The 21,810-nt window shown below is 49.9% G+C and overlaps 2 protein-coding genes across 8 annotated transcripts in view; one reads left to right on the top strand and one right to left on the bottom strand.

The window, feature by feature from the left end:
- Positions 1 to 434: 434 nt before the first annotated feature.
- On the top strand, positions 435 to 2,557 carry bncr (bouncer). 2 transcript variants are annotated; one of them, XR_003977928.1, is made up of 3 exons: positions 435 to 542; positions 642 to 1,584; positions 1,901 to 2,557. XR_003977928.1 is itself a non-coding variant. In XM_030365851.1 (2 exons), the coding sequence occupies exons 1-2, from the start codon at positions 1,502 to 1,504 to the stop codon at positions 2,307 to 2,309; spliced, it is 492 nt and encodes a 163-aa protein (XP_030221711.1). In that variant the 5' UTR covers positions 1,171 to 1,501; the 3' UTR covers positions 2,310 to 2,557. The 2 variants fall into 2 exon arrangements, 1 of the variants encoding a protein (XP_030221711.1); XM_030365851.1 differs by lacking the exon at positions 435 to 542 and having other exon boundaries at positions 1,171 to 1,584.
- A 160-nt stretch (positions 2,558 to 2,717) lies between these two features.
- Positions 2,718 to 21,810, bottom strand: part of reln (reelin) — a 108,037-nt gene continuing 88,944 nt past the window's right edge. For 2 of the 6 annotated variants that reach the window (XM_030365844.1, XM_030365845.1), the window contains exons 45-64: positions 21,094 to 21,343; positions 20,443 to 20,611; positions 19,813 to 19,953; positions 19,037 to 19,214; positions 18,431 to 18,624; positions 17,846 to 18,099; positions 17,230 to 17,384; positions 16,398 to 16,612; positions 15,556 to 15,733; positions 14,948 to 15,126; positions 14,724 to 14,830; positions 14,169 to 14,411; positions 13,773 to 13,948; positions 13,206 to 13,279; positions 12,954 to 13,115; positions 12,411 to 12,568; positions 11,694 to 11,919; positions 10,570 to 10,767; positions 9,860 to 9,958; positions 2,718 to 3,944 (exon numbers count right to left, since the gene is read on the bottom strand). In XM_030365844.1, the coding sequence (XP_030221704.1) occupies positions 3,800 to 3,944; positions 9,860 to 9,958; positions 10,570 to 10,767; positions 11,694 to 11,919; positions 12,411 to 12,568; positions 12,954 to 13,115; positions 13,206 to 13,279; positions 13,773 to 13,948; positions 14,169 to 14,411; positions 14,724 to 14,830; positions 14,948 to 15,126; positions 15,556 to 15,733; positions 16,398 to 16,612; positions 17,230 to 17,384; positions 17,846 to 18,099; positions 18,431 to 18,624; positions 19,037 to 19,214; positions 19,813 to 19,953; positions 20,443 to 20,611; positions 21,094 to 21,343 (3,501 nt within the window). In that variant the 3' untranslated portion in view covers positions 2,718 to 3,799. The other 4 variants (XM_030365848.1, XM_030365850.1, XM_030365847.1 and 1 more) reach the window with 3 other exon arrangements.

Below are 21,810 nucleotides of genomic sequence, written 5' to 3'. Positions count from 1 at the left end.
GTAATGTGATAATGTGTTGACCTGCCAAGGGACTACAGAGGAAAATTTGCTTTTTTAATAACTGATGCATTTACATTTTGAGGGTAAACTAAAAATGTAAATTGATGTGCATTGTCCCTTTTAAATAAATAAATAAATGTCATGGGACCTTTACATTTTGAGTTGAAGACCATTGAACTGATTCACATATATATAGTTATTTTCCTTTTCGAGTAGCCTAGATCAATTATCAACTTGGATATTAAACGCAATTTCCGATGTTTAATGTACCACCATGGGTAAAAAAACAACAATAATGAAACATTCTGGCTAAAAAATCGAATTGATAATTGATAAGCATTACACTGACCTAACAGCAGAGGGCACTGCAATCTCATCTTCATTCCCCGTTACTTAAAGTAAATGATTTAATTTCATTACGTGGCAATAAGGACAGAGCCAGCTGTGGGGAATTAGTAATCAGGATGTTCTTAATGAGCTCCATCTTCAGGAGGTCAGACTCTGACGGCCCAACACAAGATGGAGTCACAGCGAAAACAGAGGTAATAACGAAACTAATTATATAGTAAATTTAGGTGGATAGTCTCCGTGTGTGTTTTATGTGCATGTGTGTTTTTATATGCGTGTGTGTTATATTTCAGTTGTCTGGGCTGGTACCTCGCCTCGCTCCTCCTTATACCGCTCCTGGTTCTCCCCGGCCTGTGCTTGGACACCCTGCTGTGCAACCACTGCCCCCTGCAGCACAAGGGCCAATCCTGCCCCGATGTCACCACCACCACCAGGTGCCTGGCCGACGAGCGCTGCGCCAGCTCCTGGGGCCGATTCGGAAGCCTCCACGTCCTTTCCGCTCAGGGCTGCATGACGGATGTGCTGTGCGGGACCCACGAGTTTCTAAGATACCGGGGGGTTCGGTACAACGTGAGCCACGCATGCTGCTGCGAGGACCGCTGTAACCTTGCGCCCCGGCCGGAGAGCGCCCTGTCTGATCTGCTGGGGCTGATCGCCCACAAACTGGAGGGTATCAACTTTGGGAACTTGACGAGGAACGTCATCGCCGAGGTGCCCTCGGATTCGTGCATCAATTATACGTCATCGAGGGGCCACACGAGGGGTGACGTCTTTGATACATTGAGTTAATGACGTCCCCCCTAGAAGGAGGAGCCTCTTATCCAAGGACGCTCTCCTGACTTCGCCTAGAAACACGCACTGTTGTAAAATGAATCTAATGTCTTCATTAAGTCATGAAAATATTTGAAAATCTCTAAGTTAGTGTATGCTTTGTGGTGCTTATTGTAATCCAGAGAGGTAAAGATGGCTTGTTAACCATTTTCCTGGTAAATGCAATTAAATAATATTACAAATGTAGGCAGTTTTTTTCTTATAGCGCACACACACAATAAAGGTAGGCATTACAGAACCGATCTTTGATTGGTTAAACTGCACCAATTTCCCCTGCAGGTGTGTCTGAGTTCAGAAGGTGTGGCCTTTAGAGAGTCGATGTATGTCCTTCATCCATCATCAGCTCACACTGGAAACTTCTGTCTATTATTGTGGGGGTTCAATTTTAAACAGTAGAATGAGCAGGTGAGATGCCATGTCAATTTTGTGCTGTTAAATGATGGCAGTAAATTATTTTATTTCCCAGCAGGTGCATGTAGTGCTGCTGCCTTCATCAATGAACATGCTGAACACCTGTGCTGCAGCATTAACGTAGACAGGGACTTAAACTACACATAATCTATAGCCATAGGGTTTCACCAAAAAATATCTGAACCCCAAGCAGGGAGTGAACAAGTAACCCCAAACCGGCCACGTCAGGAGTTACCCAATACATTTCTATCCGAGTCGACTGGACTTCTCTCTTCAAAGCCAGCTGTTCCTCTCCTTCCTCCCCCCGTAGGCTGCGAGTGTCCTCGGCGCTGAGGGTCGCCCTGCTATGTGTGTGGTTGCTCCCAGCCCCCCTGTGGTGCGACAACCTACGCTGCTTCTACAGCCCCCTGCAGGACCGGGAGCAGGAGGCCGAGTCCGAGCTGGTGGTCACCGCGTGCCCCCACCGCGAGTTCTGCTTCAAGGGGGTCGGTCACTACGGCAACCGCAGCGCGCTGACCATCCGAGGCTGCATGGAGAATGAGAGCTGCTACCAAGTGCACGTCATCCGCCTCAAAGGGACGGAGTACGTCCTGAGCTTCAACTGCTGCCCCTGGCCCTATTGCAACGCCGCACCCCCGGCCCCCCCGTCCCGATATCTGGTGCTCACGCCGGCCGCAGTGCTGCTGGGTTTGGCGGTGGATAGCGTCTGTTTTTACTGATGCGTTGCAATGCAATGCATGTGTTTTTAAGAAGGGATTTTTTTTGGAGATGATGGACTCGAGAGCAAATGTCTTTCTGCGTTCGACTCAACATTGGTTAGTGTTGACGGCCGAACCGACTCAGTGAATGTGCCCAGTCTTACAAAACCGAGGCAGTTTTCAATGTGTCCAGTAGATAAATGATGCGTGTATGAAGCACTGTTTTAATATATACAAATAAATAATTGAATAAATACAGTATAAATATACTGCCTGATCTATTTTTTGACCCACACACACACATGATTCGCCAGCACTTCTAAGCACGCTTAAGTCAGAAAGTATATGTCATAAGTTCATAACCTCTAAGAAAGGACACACACACACACACACACACACACAGAGAGTAGACAGGGCTGGGTCGGTGTATACAGTATGAGGTTTGGGCAGTTCTTTATTTTCCCTTTTATAAGGCTGCTGGGTCTTCCCATAGTGGATATAGATATATATATACAGGAGATTGTTGCTATACTGGAGTTACACTGAGGGCAGAGGGTCCATATTACACAGACTTCAAAAACAACACGAACAGAACCTCACCTCCAGGTATCAGAAATTGGCAGAGAGAGAGGTGGGGTCGGGAAACAGCACAAGAGAAAAAGAGAGAGAGGGGAGAGATGTCACAGTCTTGACACGACCGCCTAATAACTTAACACTGGAAAATAACATACAGGTTTTTCACGCACAGTGCATTTTAAATAGGTTACGTGGAGAGCCATTTACCATAAATATCTGTATTTTTCGGGAACCAACATATATAAAAAAAAATAGAAAAACAAAAACAATATTCAGTCTTTTATTTTTTCCTTCTTGTTTTTCTTCGAACTCTTCTCCTCTCTCTCGTGAATCGTCCATCCGGTTCGTCCCCTCGCGGGAGGTCAGGCGGGGGGAAGGGGGGGAGAGGTCGCATCAGGCCCCCCCCCGCCCCCCCTTCCCCTCCCCTACCTCCATCCATCTAGCGTGAACAAGGAACAGAGAACAGAGCCCAGCAACCCCACCTCTCCCTCCCCCCTCCCTCCCCCTCTCCCTCCCTCCCCTCCCATCAAAGTAGATGAATTAGTAGAAAACGAACAAACGAATGGAAACGCAACAGCACAGTCAACTCATCACAAACTGAACCCACAGACACACAGAACAGCAAGAACACCGTACTCGTTTCTTTAGCTTTTTTTTTTTTGGACATTTTTTTTCTCTTTCTTTTTGTTTAATCCGTTAGCGTCTTCGGCTAGCCGCGTAGCTTCCTCCTCGTCAGGGTCTGTATCGTATCGGGGTGGCGGGGTCTTGCTCCCGGCATACTGGTACTGGTTTGGGGGGGGTCGGGGGTGGAGGTGTGGGTGGGGGTCAGGGTTCGGCGCGGGGTCCTCTCTCCTGGGCGGGCGGCTCAGTGGAGCTGCGGGGGCGGGCGGCGGCCCCCCGATCGGGCCGACGTCTCGTTTAATATCGCTGGGGCTTCACAGTGTGGCAAGAGGACGTGGAGGAGGAGGAGGCGGAGGAGGTGGTGGTGGTGGAGGAGGCGTGGGGGTGATGGAGGAGGAGGAGGAGGAGGAGGGAGTTGGGGTGTGACAAGGGACAGAGCCAGCGGAGGCGGCTTCACAACTGGGAACAGGAATCAGAACAACCAACAGCAAATCATTATAAAACAACCGGATACCGCAAAGGTCCATGAATCAAAAAAACAGAACGACCAAAACAAAGAATCCATAATAACAAAATGGCTGCCTTTGCCGCTCCTTCCTTCCAAGTCTTCCCGCCAAATGCGTGTGTTTGGGGAAGGCCTTGATTGGCTGCAGTGTAAACCAAATGAATGACCAGTATCTTAGAATAGGATAGGTAGGTCGGTAGGTAGGTAGGTAGGTAGGGTAGGGTGGGGTAGGTTGGTCTAAGGCTGACTGGAATCCACTTGCGGCTGGGACTCAACAGGGCAACGTGTTGTCAGGGGGAGCGGGAGGATGGAGTGTGATTGGCAGGTCAGAGGAAGCCAATCCCTTTCTCAGCACAGGCCTAGGCATGCAGTCGCAGTGCCCGCCTCTTACGGCTGTAGTAGTGACGCAGGCCGGTCTGTCTGGCAAAGTTCATCATGTAGGTTTGCTTGCGCGTGCTACAGGGATGCAAAGACAGTGAGACAAAAGAGTGGGAAACAGAGGGCAAAAAAAAGAGAAGAGAACGGGATTAAGCATTAGTGAGCAAGTGAAGATCACTAGGCCTTCTCATGCACACACACACACACACACGCGCGCACGCACACACGCACACACTTCCTAGTCACATTTGCCCAGATGCAGCTGCCATTCAGCAGAGTCCATGCCGGACAACAGTGCATTAGGGTAACAACCGTGACCTCACACACACACACACTCAACACACAGGTATGGTTAGTTTGACCGGGCTGGGGTGGGGGGGGGGTTAGGGGGGCTATGGGGGGCTTGGAGAGTAAATAACACGGGAGCCACCAGGGCGCTACTCTACACGGGGGTGCAGACGATATGAGAGGCAGCCGAACGTGGTTGAGTGTGGTTGTCTAGGTAGCTCGGACACATCTCCTACGGTAGGAAAACAGACCCACGTATCACGGGACGAGACACACATGGGACGAGGACGTCTATGTCAGACAATGGGGGGGGGGGGGGGGTGACAGGGAGGTGGGTGGGTGGGGAGGAGGGGAGGGGGGTACAGCTCTGATGCACCCCTGTCAGAGTGTTTGAGGTCAGGAAGTTGGGGGGGGGGGGGGGGTCAGAGTTGGAAAAAAACAGCCAAATAGAAAGAGAGAGAGAGAGACAGATTGGGATGGAGACAGAGAGGGGATTCCAAAAACCGAGAGACAAACAGAGAAGAGAAGCTGCAAAGGTCGCTCTTGCTTAGCCTGTTCATTTGCTTCTTCCATCCAGCAGGGCGGTGCCAGTGAGCCAGGAGTGCAGCCAGGGCAGGCAGGGATCTCTGCGAAGCGGGGGCGGGTGGTGGGGTGGTGGGTTGGTTGATGGGGGTGGGGGGGGGGGGGGGGCTGGAGAGCTTTGTGTGTGTGTGTGTGTGTGTGTGTGGTAGGGGTGGTGGTGGAGGTGGTGGTGGTGGGGTTAGCGTTGGCGGGTGGGGTTGTGAGAGTGGATGTGTGAACGGCAGATGGAAGGGATTGGAACTGGTCAAAGTGGGACGCCTGCGATTCTGCGTGTCTGTGTGTGTTTGGGCCTGCGCGTTTCTGCATGTGTGTGTGTGTGTTAGTGTGTTTCTGCGTGTATGTGTCTGCGTGGGGGCCTGTGTGTTTCTGCATGTGTGCGCGTGTGTGTTAGTGTGTTTCTGCGTGTATATGTGTGTGTGCTTGTCGATGGCGTTGGACTGCGGGCGGGCAGGTGGCCGTGTGTCGGGGGGCTGTGGCGGGGGTCTTCCTGGCTGGGGGTCAAGGCCTAGCCTCTTGACAGCCTTGGTGGAGGAGGATGGAGGCATGGAGCAGTAGTGGGTCCACACAGAGCCATGCAGGGGCGCCCACCGCCTCGCTGGGCTCTCGTCTGGGGGCACTGGCACGCTAGTTGTACGTCAGTAGTATGCTAGTAGCATGCTAGTAGTATTTTAGTAGTGTGTCAGTAGTTTGTCAGTATTATTTCAGTAGTAAGTCAGTAGTAAGTCAGTGGTTAGTGGTATGCTAGTGGTAGACTTTTAGTATGTCAGTAGTATGCTAGTAGTATGTCACTAGTATGCTAGTAGTATGTCAGTAGTATGCTAGTAGTATGTCAGTAGTATGCTAGTTGTATGTCAGTGATATGTTACTGGTATGGTATGCTAGTTGTATGTCAGTAGTATGCTACTGGTATCGTATGCTAGTTGTATGTCAGTAGTATGCTACTGGTATCGTATGCTTGTTGTATGTCAGTAGTATGCTACTGGTATGGTATGCTAGTTGTATGTCAGTAGTATGCTACTTGTATGGTATGCTAGTTGTATGTCAGTAGTATGTTACTGGTATGGTATGCTAGTTGTATGTCAGTAGTATGCTACTGGTATGGTATGCTTGTTGTATGTCAGTAGTATGCTACTGGTATGGTATGCTAGTTGTATGTCAGTAGTATGTCAGTATGATCCCAGTAGGATGTCGGCAGGGCGTTACTAATATGTCAGTGCTGGATCCATGTTAATGCTGGGTTTTGATTTCCCAGGCAGCTATAGCTTCATTTACGCTACGGTAAAGTGTTCTCGTGAGCCGCCAACAAACATTGAAATAGTGACAGATTACATCACACATATACACACGCAAACACAACAATTTAAGTTGTTTCAGTGTTGATACACCAGCATAGCAATGACAACAACAAAATTGTATTTTGAAACCTAATGTCGAGTGGATATTTATTAACTCTTGTTAATGTTAATGTTCGTTAACTCTTTGTAAATGCTTGAGCTTTGGAGTTAATCTAAATATATGGTCGGTGTGTTTGTGTTTCCTGTGCTGGCCTGCCTGCCTATAGCCAGAGAGCGGACTGATGTGACAGTGTGGAGCAGTGGTTTCCAACCTGTGGGTCGTGACCCCACTTTGGGTCCCCCGATATGGACCTGGGTTCACAGGGATGGCTGCTTAGCCATTGATATTTGATGATACATTTTTGTCTCATAGGTGATATACCTGAACGGACTGCCTAGTGATTGATAGCCTCGAGCAAGCACTTAGCGTGCAGTACAGCGATGTGATTACGTCCACCGGGACTTTTAAACGAAGGCAAAAGTTGAGGCCACAAACATTTTCAGAGCTAGAAAGGGAGTCACAGGCCAACAGGTTGGAACCCACATGGGTAGAGTATGGGGCTGGTGGTACGGCGACAGCAGGACGATATATATAGAGGATAGTGGTGGTGGCGGTGCTACTGCTGCTGCTGCTGGTGCCTTGGTGGTGTGAGGGTAAGCAAGAGGGAGGAGCGCTTTGCAGTGCGATGGGTTCAGAGGAGGGTGGTGGTGGTGGTGGGGTTAGGTGGATGGTGGACTGGGTGGGTGGGTGTTGGTCGATGGTGGAGTTGGGTGGGGGGGAGGGGGTCAGGGAGGGAGGGGGGGGGGGGGGGGCTGCATTCAGGGGGAGACGGAGAACTTACCTGACGCTACAGCCATGCCAGAGGGAGCAGAATACAGAAGAGAGCAGAGGTTAGAGGGCGAGAGGGGCGGGGCAGGAGGTGGAGGGGGCAGCTGTCTCGCAGAAAGGTCAGGGGGGGCAGAGACCCAGGCCTGGGGGGTTGGACCGGGGTGGCAGGGAGGGCAGGGGCCCAGAGAGAGAGGGGAGAGGGGAGAGAGACGGTCAAGGGAGAAAGAGCCAGTATCAGAGACAAGGAGAGAGAGATGGTGATAGAGAGAGAGAGATAAAGAGAGAGTGATAAAGAGATGGTGATAGAGAGAGAGAGAGGGAGTTATAAAGAGATGGTGATGGAGAGAGAGAGAGGGAGTTATAAAGAGATGGTGATGGAGAGAGAGATAAAGAGAGAGTGATAAAGAGATGGTGATGGAGAGAGAGAGAGAGAGAGAGAGAGAGAGAGAGAGAGAGAGAGAGAGAGAGAGAGAGAGAGAGAGAGTGAGTGATAAAGAGATGGTGATGGAGAGAGAGAGTGTTAAAGAGATGGTGATGGAGAGAGAGCGATATAGAGAGAGTGATAAAGAAGTGGTGATGGAGAGAGATGGTGAAGGAGAGACAGAGAGAGAGGGATAAAGAGATGGTGATGGAGAGAGAGAGAGAGAGAGAGAGAGAGAGAGTGATAAAGAGATGGTGATGGAGAGAGAGAGTGTTAAAGAGATGGTGATGGAGAGAGAGCGATATAGAGAGAGTGATAAAGAAGTGGTGATGGAGAGAGATGGTGAAGGAGAGACAGAGAGAGAGGGATAAAGAGATGGTGATGGAGATAGAGAGAGAGAGAGTGTTAAAGAGATGGTGATGGAGAGAGAGAGCAAGAGAAAGAGAGAGAGAGAAAATAGAAAGAAAGAGAGAGAGAAAGATATTGTGATGGAGGGTTAGAAAGAAGAAAGAGAGAGTGAGAGACAGACAAGTTGGAAAATATAAGGATAAGGAAAGGGTAGTAAAAGCACGAGGAACCAGTGAAAGGGGAGGAGCATGAGAGTGGACAGTGAAGACACGGAGAGAACATCATACACCATCCCAGGTGGAGGAAGAGAGGGAGGAGAGGGAAGAGGAGATGCAGCAGCTCCATCCATCGGTGGCCAGTGTTGGAGAGAAGGTAGTGGGGAAGGAAGGAAGGGAAGAAGGGAGGTAGAAAGGGATGGGAGAGGAGTATCGAGTAAAATGGCGGACCATGGAAGGAGGGCGAGCAAAGTGATGTCACATGACCAGCGGGTGACCACATGATCAACCCAGGTGTCACAAGCAGGGAGGGGACAGCGAGAGAAAAGGTGGAGCAGGGAGCGGGAGTGAGAGGAGGAGTGGTGAACAGAGAGAGAAAACAAGAAACACAGAAGAGTGAGGAAACACGCTCCCTTTTCAGCAGTGCATGAAAATCATGTGAGGGAGAGCGAGAGAGAGCGAGAGAGAGTGAGAGAAAGCACGCGCGCGAGAGAGAGAGAGAGAGAGATAGAGCCAGAATGCGAGCAAGAGCGAGAATCAGGCGAGAAGGAGAAAGCGCAAGAGAGCGAGAGTGAGAGTGAGAGCGCAATAGGGAGAGAGAGCGAGATAGAGAGGTCGTGGGGCAGGGCAGCTCAGCTTTGGCCCTCACGGAGCAGTGTGTTATGGTTCTGCCTGAGTGGGTCTATTTGAGCGAGACATCTGTGTCAGTGTCTGTGTGCAGCTCTGCAAATAGTCTGTGTCGCTTTACTGGCGGCTGGGTGCATCACATGACTTGATGAAGCATTTGGAATGCATTGGGCACAAGCCCGGATGAACGATAAGCAACATGAATAAAACATTGCTCTGATACCCACAGCCACATGCAGGGGAATGCATTCAGAATGCCCTACGGCGTCGTCATGTAAAGATTATGGATAGTTAGTGTGATGATGTAGATATGCAGATACATGGCACATCCGTGGCATCCCACAAGCAAACTGTATCTCCAATTTGACCGAGGGCTGAAGGCATTCATTTAATTAGTATTTCTACCACGTTTGACGGGAATTGCTTCCGACTCGATTACAATTGATGCACCAGTCTGTGTTCTATGCACAAATTGGAGATACACTGTGCAACACTTTGCAGAAATGCCACATTGCTGACGGCAGCTGTAGGCGAAGCAGCCATCCACACACAGAGCAGCGTTAAACTGTATGATCCTTTGCCTCTTTGACCTCAACAGAGCGACCTCACAACACTCACTGTTCGGCGGCTGCAGGCAGCGATCTGCGGCTGGCCGTGCGGAGGACAACCAATGGGAACGCCTCGTTTCTGATCTATTCGCTCGAGCTGGTGGGACTAGGCTGCCGGCCAGGGCCCGCCCAGGTGGGGAGGGGTGTGGCTAGGGGGGGGGGGGGGGGCCCGGGTAGGGCAGGGGAGCAGAGGGGTACGTACGGTGTTGGGGGGGGCTCCTGGGGTATTGGGTACTCACAGAACGACTTCCACGTGGTCCAAGGCCCACTGGTCTCTCCCGGCCCCGGCGTGACGCGCCTGCCACCAGCGCAGCATCACCCCCTTCACCCTGGCCTCTCTGGGGGGAGACGCGGCCCAGAGCCGCAGCGTTGGCAACCAGGATGAGGAGAGGTGGTAGATGGAGGAGAGAGGAGAGGGACACATCGTTATTAATGAAAGGGAGTGTGGATATAATGTGTTTCATTTGAAAGGCATGGTGGGTTCAGGTACTTTCATTCATGGCCATAAATCCTAAAACAACCCCTGCCTTATGTTTTATGTTTGATGTGTATTTCTTGTAGTCCCCCCCTTCCAGGCTCCTCTAGGTCCCTTCCAGGTCCCTCTAAGCCCCCTCCAGGCGCCTTCTAGGCCTGTGGGTCTAGAGCCCTACTCGGCTCTTCCAGTGATTGGATGAATGAATAAACGCACTGAAAAGATTGAAGGATCATTTCGGCTCTTCTAAAACTATTTCAAGTAATACAATCATTCATGGCTCTGCCACCTGATCAAAAGGGTTCCCGACACATCAAGGCTTGCAAAAATGAACCTCCTAGTCTCTCTCTCTCTCTCTCTCTCTCTCTCTCTCTCTCTCTCTCTCTCCCTCCCTCTCTCTCTCTCTCCCCCTCCCCCCGCCCTCCCTGTGACTCTCCGTCGGTCTCTCTAACTGGGTGCCCGGTCCCCTCCACTCACAGGGGGATGTTGTAGGACACCCGCTGGGCCTTGATGAAGTCCTTGGGCTGGTGCTGGGCCACCACGTGCCAGCTGACGCCGCTGTTGACGCTGTACTGCAGCAGCACGGCCCGGTCCACCGTGTCCGAGCGGTCCAGCGCTACGTTGCAGCTGTCCGTCTGGGCGGCGCTGCCGATCTGCAGCACAAACATGATCTTACTGTGGAGACAGAGAGGGGAGAGGACGTGAGGAACAGCAGCGGTGAGGTACAGGCTGGGGGCTATGCTGAGGTGGGCGTTGGACGTACAATGAGTTACAATGAATGCAATCAGTTCATTAGAAGAGACATCAAGAGCACCATGGAAATTCTGTAATCGGTATATGAAACAGACGGCAAATGTCTTTGTCAATACTTGGGACAGGATGGCATGGAAGTTAGTGTGCTTAGCTGGTAGACGGTCTTTACATCGACAAACAAAGTTTGGTGGCAAGACAAACATTTTCCTTGGATTCAAGGATCCAAGCTCAGTTATAGAGTTTCACAAACCCACGATGGACCGAGCCTACAACAGTCCGTTAGAAAACAGTTTGGTTGCTTTCGTAACACAAGTTAGGATGATCACATTTAAAGGCACTGTAAGCGATAATTGTTTGTTAAATAGCTCTATATTCAGCCTGATATTTAGTTTTCGGTCACTCTGCTTTTCACTAAAAAAATATATATTATTCTGGTATCCTGTTCCAAATAATCCAATCAGGAGAGAGAACAACACAAAGAGGCGGTCCTCTCTGGCCATACAAGGGCAGGTAGCAGGACTTCAGTTTTGACTGACTTTGGCGGAACAGGAAGAAGCTAAAGATGCCAGCTCTCCCAGGAACACTTACACGATTTAACACGGCAGTGAAAAAATAAAGATGAATACAAGAAAAAATAAAATAAATCTGAAAATTTGACGAGCCCTGAAAAACCTGTGTTCATGTTGTGACGCTGGTCGGAGGGAGGAGGGCGCTAACTGCAAACACAGTTAGCTAACTTCCTGCAAGACAGGAAGTTGACCAAAAAAAAAACGACAACATCGCTTACAGCACCTTCAAGCGGTCCAACAACGTCTAGCGGAGTGCCGGGACGCGAGGGCTGGCAGTACCTGTACCTGGCTCTCGTGAGGTCCAGTGGCCGGGTGACCGCCTGCCTCATCTTGCAGCCGCTGAAGTAGAGCGAGTCGCCGTGGGCGTGCGGGGACAGCTGGCCGCAGCCGCTGCCGACGCCGCCGCCCTGGATCAGCTGCCAGCTCTCCGGGGACACGCTCCCCGACTCAAAGTTGTCCTTGATGGAGCTGGGCAGGTCGCGGCCGGACAGGGAGCAGTCGTCGCCTGTGGGAGAGGGAAGCGGGGAGCGGGCCAATGAGAGAAGAGAAGATGAGGAGGACGAGAGTGAGATGTTGGGGGTGTAGGAGGTGGAGATGTTCTTTTATTGTGTGTTTCACCATAATTAATTTCCTTCCAGCTGTGTCTTTGCATTTGCAACTACATTGTGACCCTTTATAGTTCAAGGATTTAGCAATAACATAAAACTACAGCAATGCACTGATTTTTAAACCATGGGTTGCTGTATGAAACACTTTATCTTAAGGCCAATATTGCAGTGTATGACCCGCAAATTATAGTTGAAAGCATTTATTTATGTATACATCATATTGTAGACAGAGAATTCTATTATATTCAGAGCCTAGAAAGTTCCCCAGCTAATTCCATGAATAACACCTGTCAGACTCAACTCCTTGTCAACCCTTTGGGTCACATGTCTACTGAAGGCCTCAACAGAGAAACAAGTGATACGTCCTAGCTATGGTGTGGCAGCCCACCGTGGTATCCCTCGTCGCAGATGCAGACCAGCCCGCTGGTGCAGTAGCCGTGGCCACTGCAGAGGCCGGGGCAGGCCTCCCCGATGTACACGTGATCCACACCCCAGCTGTGGCGCTCGCCCTGCCCCTCCTTCTGGATCCAGCGGAACTGGGTGGCCCTGAGGTCGAGAGAGAGAGAGAGAGAGAGAGAGAGAGAGAGAGAGAGAGAGAGAGAGGCAAACTTGGATTGAGCCAGGGAAGTTGATCATGGCAGTAGACATGTGTGAGTCGTTTATGCCATGTATATTCACCAAAAGCCCTAGCAGTGGCTCTAGCAGTCATCATAGCCAAGATTGTGGCTATGTGTCATGTATGCTTGTTTTATACTTTAATTGCATTACTCTTCTTGTTACGTACTTTGATAATACTTAATACTTCTAAATTTGACTCATTTAACTTACATCCCTGCATTGTTGAGGAGCCTTATGTACTAAAGAAAGTCATTTATTCTAGTGTGGGCTCTCTGGTTTCTTTCATCCGGCGGTAGTCAACGCTGCTGCTCACCCAGAGGAGACGTGGTCGGGCAGCTGCACGGTGACCCGGGTCCAGGTGGAGCTGTTGACGGGGCTGTAGATGGTGGACTCGTGGAACTGGAAGGGAGAGCAGCCCACGTTGTTGACCGAGGAGGGCAGGCACTCGGACTGCACCAGCTGCCACGAGTCAGACCTTGGGGTGGGAGGAGACGGAGGTTACAAACTCCTACATGTACGATGGCGGTGGATCACTGTGAGTCCAGGAGCCGTGCTGCCCTCTCACCTGGCATCCTTCCTGTACTGCAGCAGGACGGCATGATGGTCTTCACAGGTGTCCGCCTCGCAGCCCACCACGATCTGAAATCACAAGCCCCCGGTGTCAAGAAACCGCGGCGCCGCTTGAAACACACGCATGTTTTGCTGTTGTTTCTGACTTGTTACCCAAACTTTGAACCCCGATGCATCAATGTCAAATTCCAAGTGTGTTATTCATAAAATAAACTGGCTCCTTCTGGACACTGGACAAGATAAACTTACAACTACTTGATGTAGAAATAGAAAATAAAATAAAATATAATATAAATATATTAAAAAAAGAAATATATAGAATATATATATAGAAATATATGCATTTTGAGATTTATATCTATCTATATAGATTCAGGCTGATCTGCAGGCTTTGGGGTCACATATGAATTGGATTTTGTGTGGCATTGATGTGTTTAGCTTCTGTTTTAAGTAACATATTTATATGCTGTATTTACTACCCATATAAGAGTAGCCACTTAAAAAATAAAAGATAGTTTTAAGTGAAAGTGGATTGCGTCTCTATGATCCTGCTGGAGCGTACCTTGAACTGCAGGATGTATCCGGGCTGAACGATGAGCTCCCGCGTGGCCAGGATGTTGTGCGTGTGGTCCTGGTTCTTGTTGGGCCAGTACAGGTGGAAGGACGGGTTCCCACAGAAGCCGGCGGTACGCACGGCGTTGGGGTAGAAGCTCCAGCTCTCCTCGTGAGACACGCCCTCTGTGGACCAAAAGGAGACACGCATCAACACTGTCCTTATGACATCTTCCATCCATAAAGGATTCATCCTGAGACTCAAGAAACAGAAGGGAGGCACCCCTTGTTGTTTACCCGCTGAAGAAGGAATTATTATTTTTTTAACACTCAAGGTACGACCAGGCACACCGTCAGAGCAAGAGAAGGCGACGCAAAACCTGACACCTTATAGAGAAGACCCTACCGTCATCGAAGGTGTCCAGCAGCATGGAGGGGTTGATGTCCGACCCCCCCACCAGGATGTTGTCTATGGCCCACTGCGCTCTCTCCAGGGTGGGCGAGGCCAGGCCGGAGGAGATGGTGAAGGGCTGCCACCAGCGCAGGCGCGTGGCGTTGGTCAGTGAGCCCTGCGGCAGCACGATGTAGTCCCTCCTCACCGATATGTACTTCAGGTAGTCCATCTCGTGCAGAAGGGCCCAGGACACTCCTGCGGTTCACACACAGGGGAAAGGGGTTCGAGGGAAGGCAAGGGACAAGAGTAAGATCGTCTGCTTATAGCGTGATTTTATCATTGGTGGCGGACACTCTTTGGGTAGGTTCAGATTGGGTTTGAATCAATGTTTTACTGGATCAATTGGTAAGGGTCACTCTAAACAAAAATATGCTATGAGTTAAACTGCACAACCCCACAAAAACAAACTTCACACTGCTATGACAATAAGAAAATGATCTGGCGATACGGTGTGTTTTACATGTATATCAATGAGGCAGGTGGAGGTATATATGTTGTTTACTGCACCTCCGTCAGTAGAGTAGTCCAGCAGCACCCCCTCTCTGCGGCAGGTCGGCCGGTGACACATGGTCATGTTGTCTTCACTGCCGATCCTGGCCCAGTACTCAACAAACCTACACAGGCCACACAAAGAGTTTGAATCCCAGCCCAAACGTACACAACGTTCACAGCGATACGCAAGACGATGAATGAGACAGCGGTCATCTCTAATGTATGAGTAGTGCACTGACTTGGCTCCGCGCAGGTCGAGGTCAGCGGTGACTGCCTGCCTCGCGTCGGCTCCTCCGAAGTACAGGGCTGTTCCCTCCACCAGCACCCCGCAGTCGGTGCAGGGCCGGCCCCCCTCCAGCACCTGCCACTGGGGCCCCGCCGTGCGGCCCTCCCAGTCGAACCGCTCCTTCAGGGACGCCTGGAGGGGAGAGCCAAAGAGGGCAGCATCTATTGGATTCTATTCCAGTTTTTCCAACCAAGGGGTAATGTTGAGCGGTTGTTGCTTCTAGATTCTGATCATTTGGCCTAGCTCAGGAGCTAGAGCGGGTTGACTAGTAACCGGAAGGTTTGCAGGTTCGATTCCGGCTCCTCCTAGCCGGAGGACTCTCGATGTCTCTGAGCAAGACACCTCACCCTAACTGCTTCCGACCAGCTGGCCGTCGCCTTGCCTAGTTGTCAGTCGCTTTGGATAAAAGCGATACACTTCATAATCTATACGATTATATCGATTATGAAGCGTCTATAATATAAAATGGATGTTTTTGTCGCGGGCCATGTGAAGAACATATAGCCAACTGATGGCTCAGGGTAGAGAAGGCCAGTATATAAAGGGGCTGCTGTGGTTCACCTTGAGGGCGGAGCTGGCGTAGCAGTTGGGTCCGGTGAACCCCGGGTCACAGAGGCAGCGCTGGTCCAGGCAGTCCCCGTGGCCCCCGCAGTGGCCCTCACAGGCCGGGCCGATGTAGAAGTTCTCCACGGCCCACTGCATGTCCGAGTGCTGCTGGTAGAAGCGGAACCGCACCGCCCTGAGGAGGAAGAAGAAGAAGAAGAATCTCAGTGGAGAGGGGAGGCGGGATGAGCTCCTACACACAGTATGACTCAAAGCCCGACGTGATCTGGGTCTGCACACTGCCAATTTTTTCAACTCGAACAGGCAGAGCAAATGATAGCAGAAGTTCTAGGGGGAGATGGCACAGAGCCTGGGCCGGAAACCACACAATGCAAGGGGCGGATTTATCTCTTGTTTCCTCTTTCGTTAAGGAGGTATAGGAAACGAATAAAAGCGGATCAACCCTTCAGAAGGGGAGTTTAATAAGAGTGCTTTGGAATTGGTTAGTCTATACAGCGTTGATTTAAATCCTTTCCAGACACTTTTTCACAGTTTAGTACAGCTGAACGGGTTTGTGTTTGCCAATTTCTCACTTACTGATCCCAGCCTCAAGGAACATGAATGGGCGAAACTCTATGAAACAAAATAAGGTGAATCACCCCAAATTTTAGCTTTTCTGCCTTCAGACTTAAAATTAGAGGTCAGATTTCTGAGATTACAGAAAGCCTAACAACCAGTCATTGTATCAGTTCACTTAAAGTACCATCAAACACCTGTTGAAAAACCAAAACATGTCTGTACGCTTTAGCATGCAAGCTACAAATGTAATCCCGTATGAGGATCGAGGTGGGGCAGCGTACGTGTCGGCCAGGCTGTCGGGCAGCGAGTAGACGGCCCTCTTCCAGCCCTCGGCGGGGAAGAAGACGGAGGGCTGGGACACCTGGCCCCCGCAGCGGGGGTCTGCGGGCAGGCACTGGGGGACCAGGTACCTCCAGGTCACCCCGAAGTCCACCGAGTACTGGATGTGGACCTGGCGGTCGGCGGGACGCTCGGGCTCCACACAGCCCATCGCTATCTGTGGGGGGACGGGGGGACAGGACAGGAGGTCAGAGGGACAGGGGGACAGGAGGACGGGAGGACAGGGGGACAGGCGGGTGGAAGCAGCACAATTCAGCTTTCACAGTTACGACTTCCGATATTCTGCTAAAATGTATAAAAAATACCGGTACCTATTTTGTACTTTTACATTTACACTCAGGGCATTTAGCAGAAGCTTTTATCCTAGGCGGCTTAAAATAAGTACATTCGTCAGAAGAAAGAGAAATAATATTTCGCTGTCTGTACAGTAAGGACGTTCATAGAATCAAGGGCCAAGCACTTGCTAGGTTACTTGTACTTTGTGAAGAAGAAAGCACTGGACAGTCCTGTGCTTTCTTCTGTGTCAGACATACTGTAGGTCCCGTCTGGGATGAATTAAGTACAATCTCATCTTAATGAAAACGCCTTGCCTCCTCCACCCTCATTAACATTTAATTTCTCATGCAGTGAACTAGTCTATTAATTCTATGGATTTTTACGCTTTTTTGAGTTGTATCAATCCATAATTGTACAGCCAGTCTAGTTTGGGGTGGCAGTCCCAGTAGGGGTATGGGGACGTCGTTACGGTAACCAGGTATCGGGGTGGTCCTTCACCTTGAACTGCATGACCCAGCCCTTGCCGGGGACGATGTCGTGTGTGACGGCGTAGACCTCGCGGCCGTCCTCGCTGCCGCACACCATCACGCCGTCGGGAGAGCTGCAGAAACGCTTCACCGAGCACTCGTCAGAGAACAGCCAGTGGTCGCTCACTGGTGGAGAGAGGGAGGGAGGGAGGGAGGGAGGGAGGGAGGGAGGGAGGGAGAGAGAGAGAGAGAGAGCGAGAGAGAGAGAGAGAGAGAGAGAGAGAGAGAGAGAGAGAGAGAGAGAGAGAGAGAGAGAGGAGAGAAAGAAGGAGAGGAACAGAGAGAGAGAAAGGAAAAAGTCAGCTGTAAATGGTAGATAATGTTCAAGTGTAGGAAGAATGTTACTTCATCCATAATTCATTATTGACCATTTCAAATATTAAGATAAACATAATTTAATTGCTTCATTACACCGACATCATCAATCAGTAATAATAAGACTTACTTGTTTAAATAAATCAGCAAATTAAGTTAAGAAATGGAAAACACACACACACACACACACACACACACACATGCACACACACACACACACACGCACACGCACACACACACACACACACGCACACACACAGGCAGTCTGGTACCTATGGGGGTCTCCTCGGGCTCGCTGGGCGGGGCCGTCTTCCCAGAGGCCGTGGCGTCGGCGGCGGCCCTCTCGTGGTTGGGCAGGGCCACTCCTCCGAACGTGTCCGAGATCTGGGCCCGCGTGTCCGAGCCGGCGATCAGCACGTTGTCCAGCGCCCAGTCGCTGTGGTCCGCGCCCTCGTGCTGGGGTTGCCACCAGCGCACCCGCACCCCATCTTGGCGGGCAGCAGGGGGCAGCAGAACGTTGACAAACCTGGAACGAGGACCGAAGTGACACCGTTTTAGTTCAGGCAATACTTTGTAGTGACGATCACTTCAACAGCTTCACACTTACAGTCCAAACTGTACAAATAAGTCTATACACGTCTATTTTATTTTACATTTTAGAGATAATTATGATAAGTGAGAACATGCAGAAGTAAGCATTAAAACAAAAAAGTATGTCTACAATCCAAACAGTTTAAAATAAGACAATTTTGAAAAACTGTAACAAAGAGAGTTTGTGAGATGACCTCCATCTTTACAGATAACAGCGTGCTTTGGCTACACGTCTTGATCAGTATGGAAACCGAACCGTTCCATACCCTGGCTTGGTGTAGAGGTCGTAGAAGATCTCCGTCAGAAGGTGCCAATTGATGCCCCCGTTCATGCTGTACTCCAGGAGCACGCCCTGGTTACGGTTGCTAGGTGGGATCATGCAGCCGTACATGAAGTTGAACTGGATGAACTCTGCGTTGGTCAGGTTGAGGTCCACCGTCACCAGCTGACGGCTGCAGCTCTGCACGGGGTGAGTGGCGATGGGGCCGGCGTAAATACATGCATGGAACATCGCATTCACTCATAATGTGTATAAACCTGCTTTTTTTGTATTTTCTTATCAATTTTAATACTATTTTCTTTCTTTATATATTTACAAAAAAAAAAAGATTTATTTAATTTTAGTTTCTTCAAAAATTTGATAAAATTGTAAATTTCATTTAAAAAAATGAAATTTGTTAAACTAATTGTAATGTTTAATATCTTTTAAAGTTCTGCTACTGTCCTGTACTTTCTACTGTGACGCCAAACTCAACAAAGTTCCACCTCCCTGTATCTCGTTACACAGCCGTCCCAGTACATGGAGGGGGTGAGACCCTGAGACCCAGAGCTCTCCCGCCTTCCATCGACCGATCGTGAACCAGCCAACGTACCCCGCTGAAGTGCAGGGCGGCGCCGGAGGCCACGGCCCCACACACGCTGCTCAGCTTGCCCCCGGTCACCAGGGTCCAGTGGCTGAGGGAGGGGGCCTTGCTGAAGCTGTCCTTCAGCTGGGTGGGCAGCGGGGCCAGAGGCTCGTCACAGTACTCCCCGCCCCACTCAGGGTCACACCTGGTGGGGGGACATGGAGGAGGAGGAGGCCTGTCTGTTAGTACATACTACACACAGATTTAGGGTCACATATGAAGGGGATTTTGTGTTGCATTGATGTGTTTAGCTTCTGTTTCAGGTTACATTTTATATCCCATGATAAATGTTTTGCGGTGTTTATTACCCAATGCCGTTTCCTTGATCGTAATTTCCAGGCTTACGTTTCCCTTGCAACCTTTATTTAAGAGGCAATAGGTCTGTCCTCTGGTGCCTTAGAATAATACTTCAGTCACAGACTTACTACCGTACAGCCGCAGCAATAACATTGTGAACTTGTTATCCTCGACATGTCAGGTATTAGTTTGGAGGTGCGTTAAATCAATGTTTGTTTAATGTTTAAGGAGCGCTTTTTATGCATAACAGCAAAACAAAGTTCCTAACAAGTGAAAATGAAAATAAGTAAACACCAACACAGTGATACATTTGAGCAGACAAGATGATGGAAACAACACGACAGCAACTAGAAACTGTTAAAGAACAGTAAAGTGTGTAAAACAAGAACCATTACACAGTGAGCGATCAGGAAAAAGACATGTCCTGACATTCCCTCCAGACTCACACGCAGGAGCTCTGCTGGCAGCGGCCGTGTCCGGAGCACATGTCCGGGCAGCCGTCTCCGATGTAGAGGTTGTCCAGGGCCCAGGTCTGCTGCTTGTCGAACGGAGCCTGCTGGAACCAGCGGAACCGCGTGGCCGGAGACCTGCGGTACGATCACAGAGAGAGCCATTCTTCAGCATAACACCCTGGAGGATTCACACCAGGAATGCCGGGAGGTGGGACATACTGTACTGGGTTGTAGATTAGTCAGCGTATCTGAAATCCCAACGCAGCCGTTCGATTGGCCATGAGAACTGCATGTTGTTGTGGAAACTAAACCAATGTCGTTTTATAGTGTGTCAGCCCCCATTCTTATTTCCTTTACCTTTGTAAATGTACCAGATTTATGTCATTTACAGGATATGCAGCAGATTACATCTGCTAGCAGATTATGCAAAGTGTTCCACAGTGTGACACCAACCAAATCTGTGAGCTCATGTTTTATTTTCCCTTGCAGATGCGTCTGGCCCCCCTCCCGTTCAGACAGATTTCCAGCAGTACTTGTGTTTAGACGAGCCCAGAAAAGCCCCCTGGGCGGCGTGTGGCAGCCCCCTAGCGGGTGGGTAGCATGCGCTTTGCTGCAAACACTGACCTGGCGTAGGAGGGGATGGGCATGGTGAGACGCCCCCACTTGTTGTAGGTGTCGGCCACCAGCAGCCTCTGCAGGGTGTAGGAGGAGCAGTCTGGGCTGGTGGGCAGGCAGTCTCTCACCAGAGGCTTCCAGGTCAGGCCCAGGTCCAGGGAGAACTCCAGCTCTATGACTGGGGTGGGGTGAGAGACAAAGGAATAACAACGGAATAATAAAGACATTGTATTTAGTTATTTACCGGTAGTCTGTAAAACGTTAGGTCAAAGCTTGCAAGTTAAATAGCGATATGACCAAAAAAACAACTCTTAAATGACATATACATGACACGGAAATAAAAAACATCATTCATTCATAATTCATATACAATAAAATATTCCCTTTCTGCTCGAGTCCGTTCCTCTAGATGCTACCAGACTATACACCCTGGACCATAAATGCATTTTCGACAGTTTCAGTAAGAGAATTGTTGTGCACAGTGTGCTTCAATTGTATCATTCATTGAAAACTAGTCAGGTTTATTAATCTAGCTCTGGTTCACAGTTGCAGTCGCACAAAGTCTGCACCTCCACATATAAGCATTGAAAAATCGGAATAAGTCAACTATTCAACTGAGTTATTGTAAATCTCTCCCATGCGTTTTCACGGGTCTCTCACAGTAGCAGGAGTTGGTGACGGAGCAGGAGGCGGAGAAGTCAAACTGGATGAAGGCGTCCTGGCCCAGGCTGATGTCGGTGGTGACGGCGTAGCGCGTGTTGGACTTCTCGATGAAGGCGAAGGCCGGCCCATCGGAGCCGCACACGGGCATGCGGGTTCCCCCGGGGTGAAGGAGCCAGGAGCGCCCGTCGATGGAGGAGAAGTCATCCTCCAGCGGACCCCACCCACTGGCACTGCCACCCACTACCACCTAGGAGAGAGAGAGAGAGAGAGAGAGAGAGAGAGAGAGAGAGAGAGAGAGAGAGAGAGAGAGAGAGAGAGAGAGAGAGAGAGAGGGAGAGAGAGGGAGAGAGGGAGAGAGAGGGAGAGAGAGGGAGGGAGAGGGAGAGGGAGAGAAGGAAGCAAAGAGAGGAAATTCAAACTATGATCGCTTCTCAAAATGTTACAAATAATATGCTGTGCCAAACACAATTACTGCCAGACAGGGAACGTCACTTGCCAAAGTTTCTTGCTTTCCATGATGATTAGCACCACTTTGCAACATTTCATCCAATCAACCAAAGAATTCAACCAGCGTTTCAAAAGTAATGAATATTTCAATGTCGTTTTAATTTTACACCCAGTCAATTTACAAAACGGGCCTTAGCTGTAACCACGGCAATCCAATCAACCAGCGGATGATACATCTGTTATCAATTTAGTCAAGCTACAATACGG

Source organism: Gadus morhua, chromosome 9 (assembly GCF_902167405.1).
Source record: "Gadus morhua chromosome 9, gadMor3.0, whole genome shotgun sequence".
Taxonomy (NCBI): Eukaryota; Metazoa; Chordata; class Actinopteri; order Gadiformes; family Gadidae; genus Gadus; species Gadus morhua.
The sequence above is the reverse complement of the archived record's forward strand: the minus strand, read 5'-3'. Positions and strand labels throughout refer to the sequence as shown.

Excerpts from the sequence above, each read along its gene's own strand:
- bncr (XM_030365851.1), top strand. The coding sequence starts at position 1,502 with ATGTCCTTCATCCATCATCAGCTCACACTGGAAACTTCTGTCTATTAT. Across the intron at positions 1,585-1,900 it reads TTAAACAGTAGAATGAGCAG|GCTGCGAGTGTCCTCGGCGC; the intron begins GTGAGATGCCAT and ends CTCCCCCCGTAG.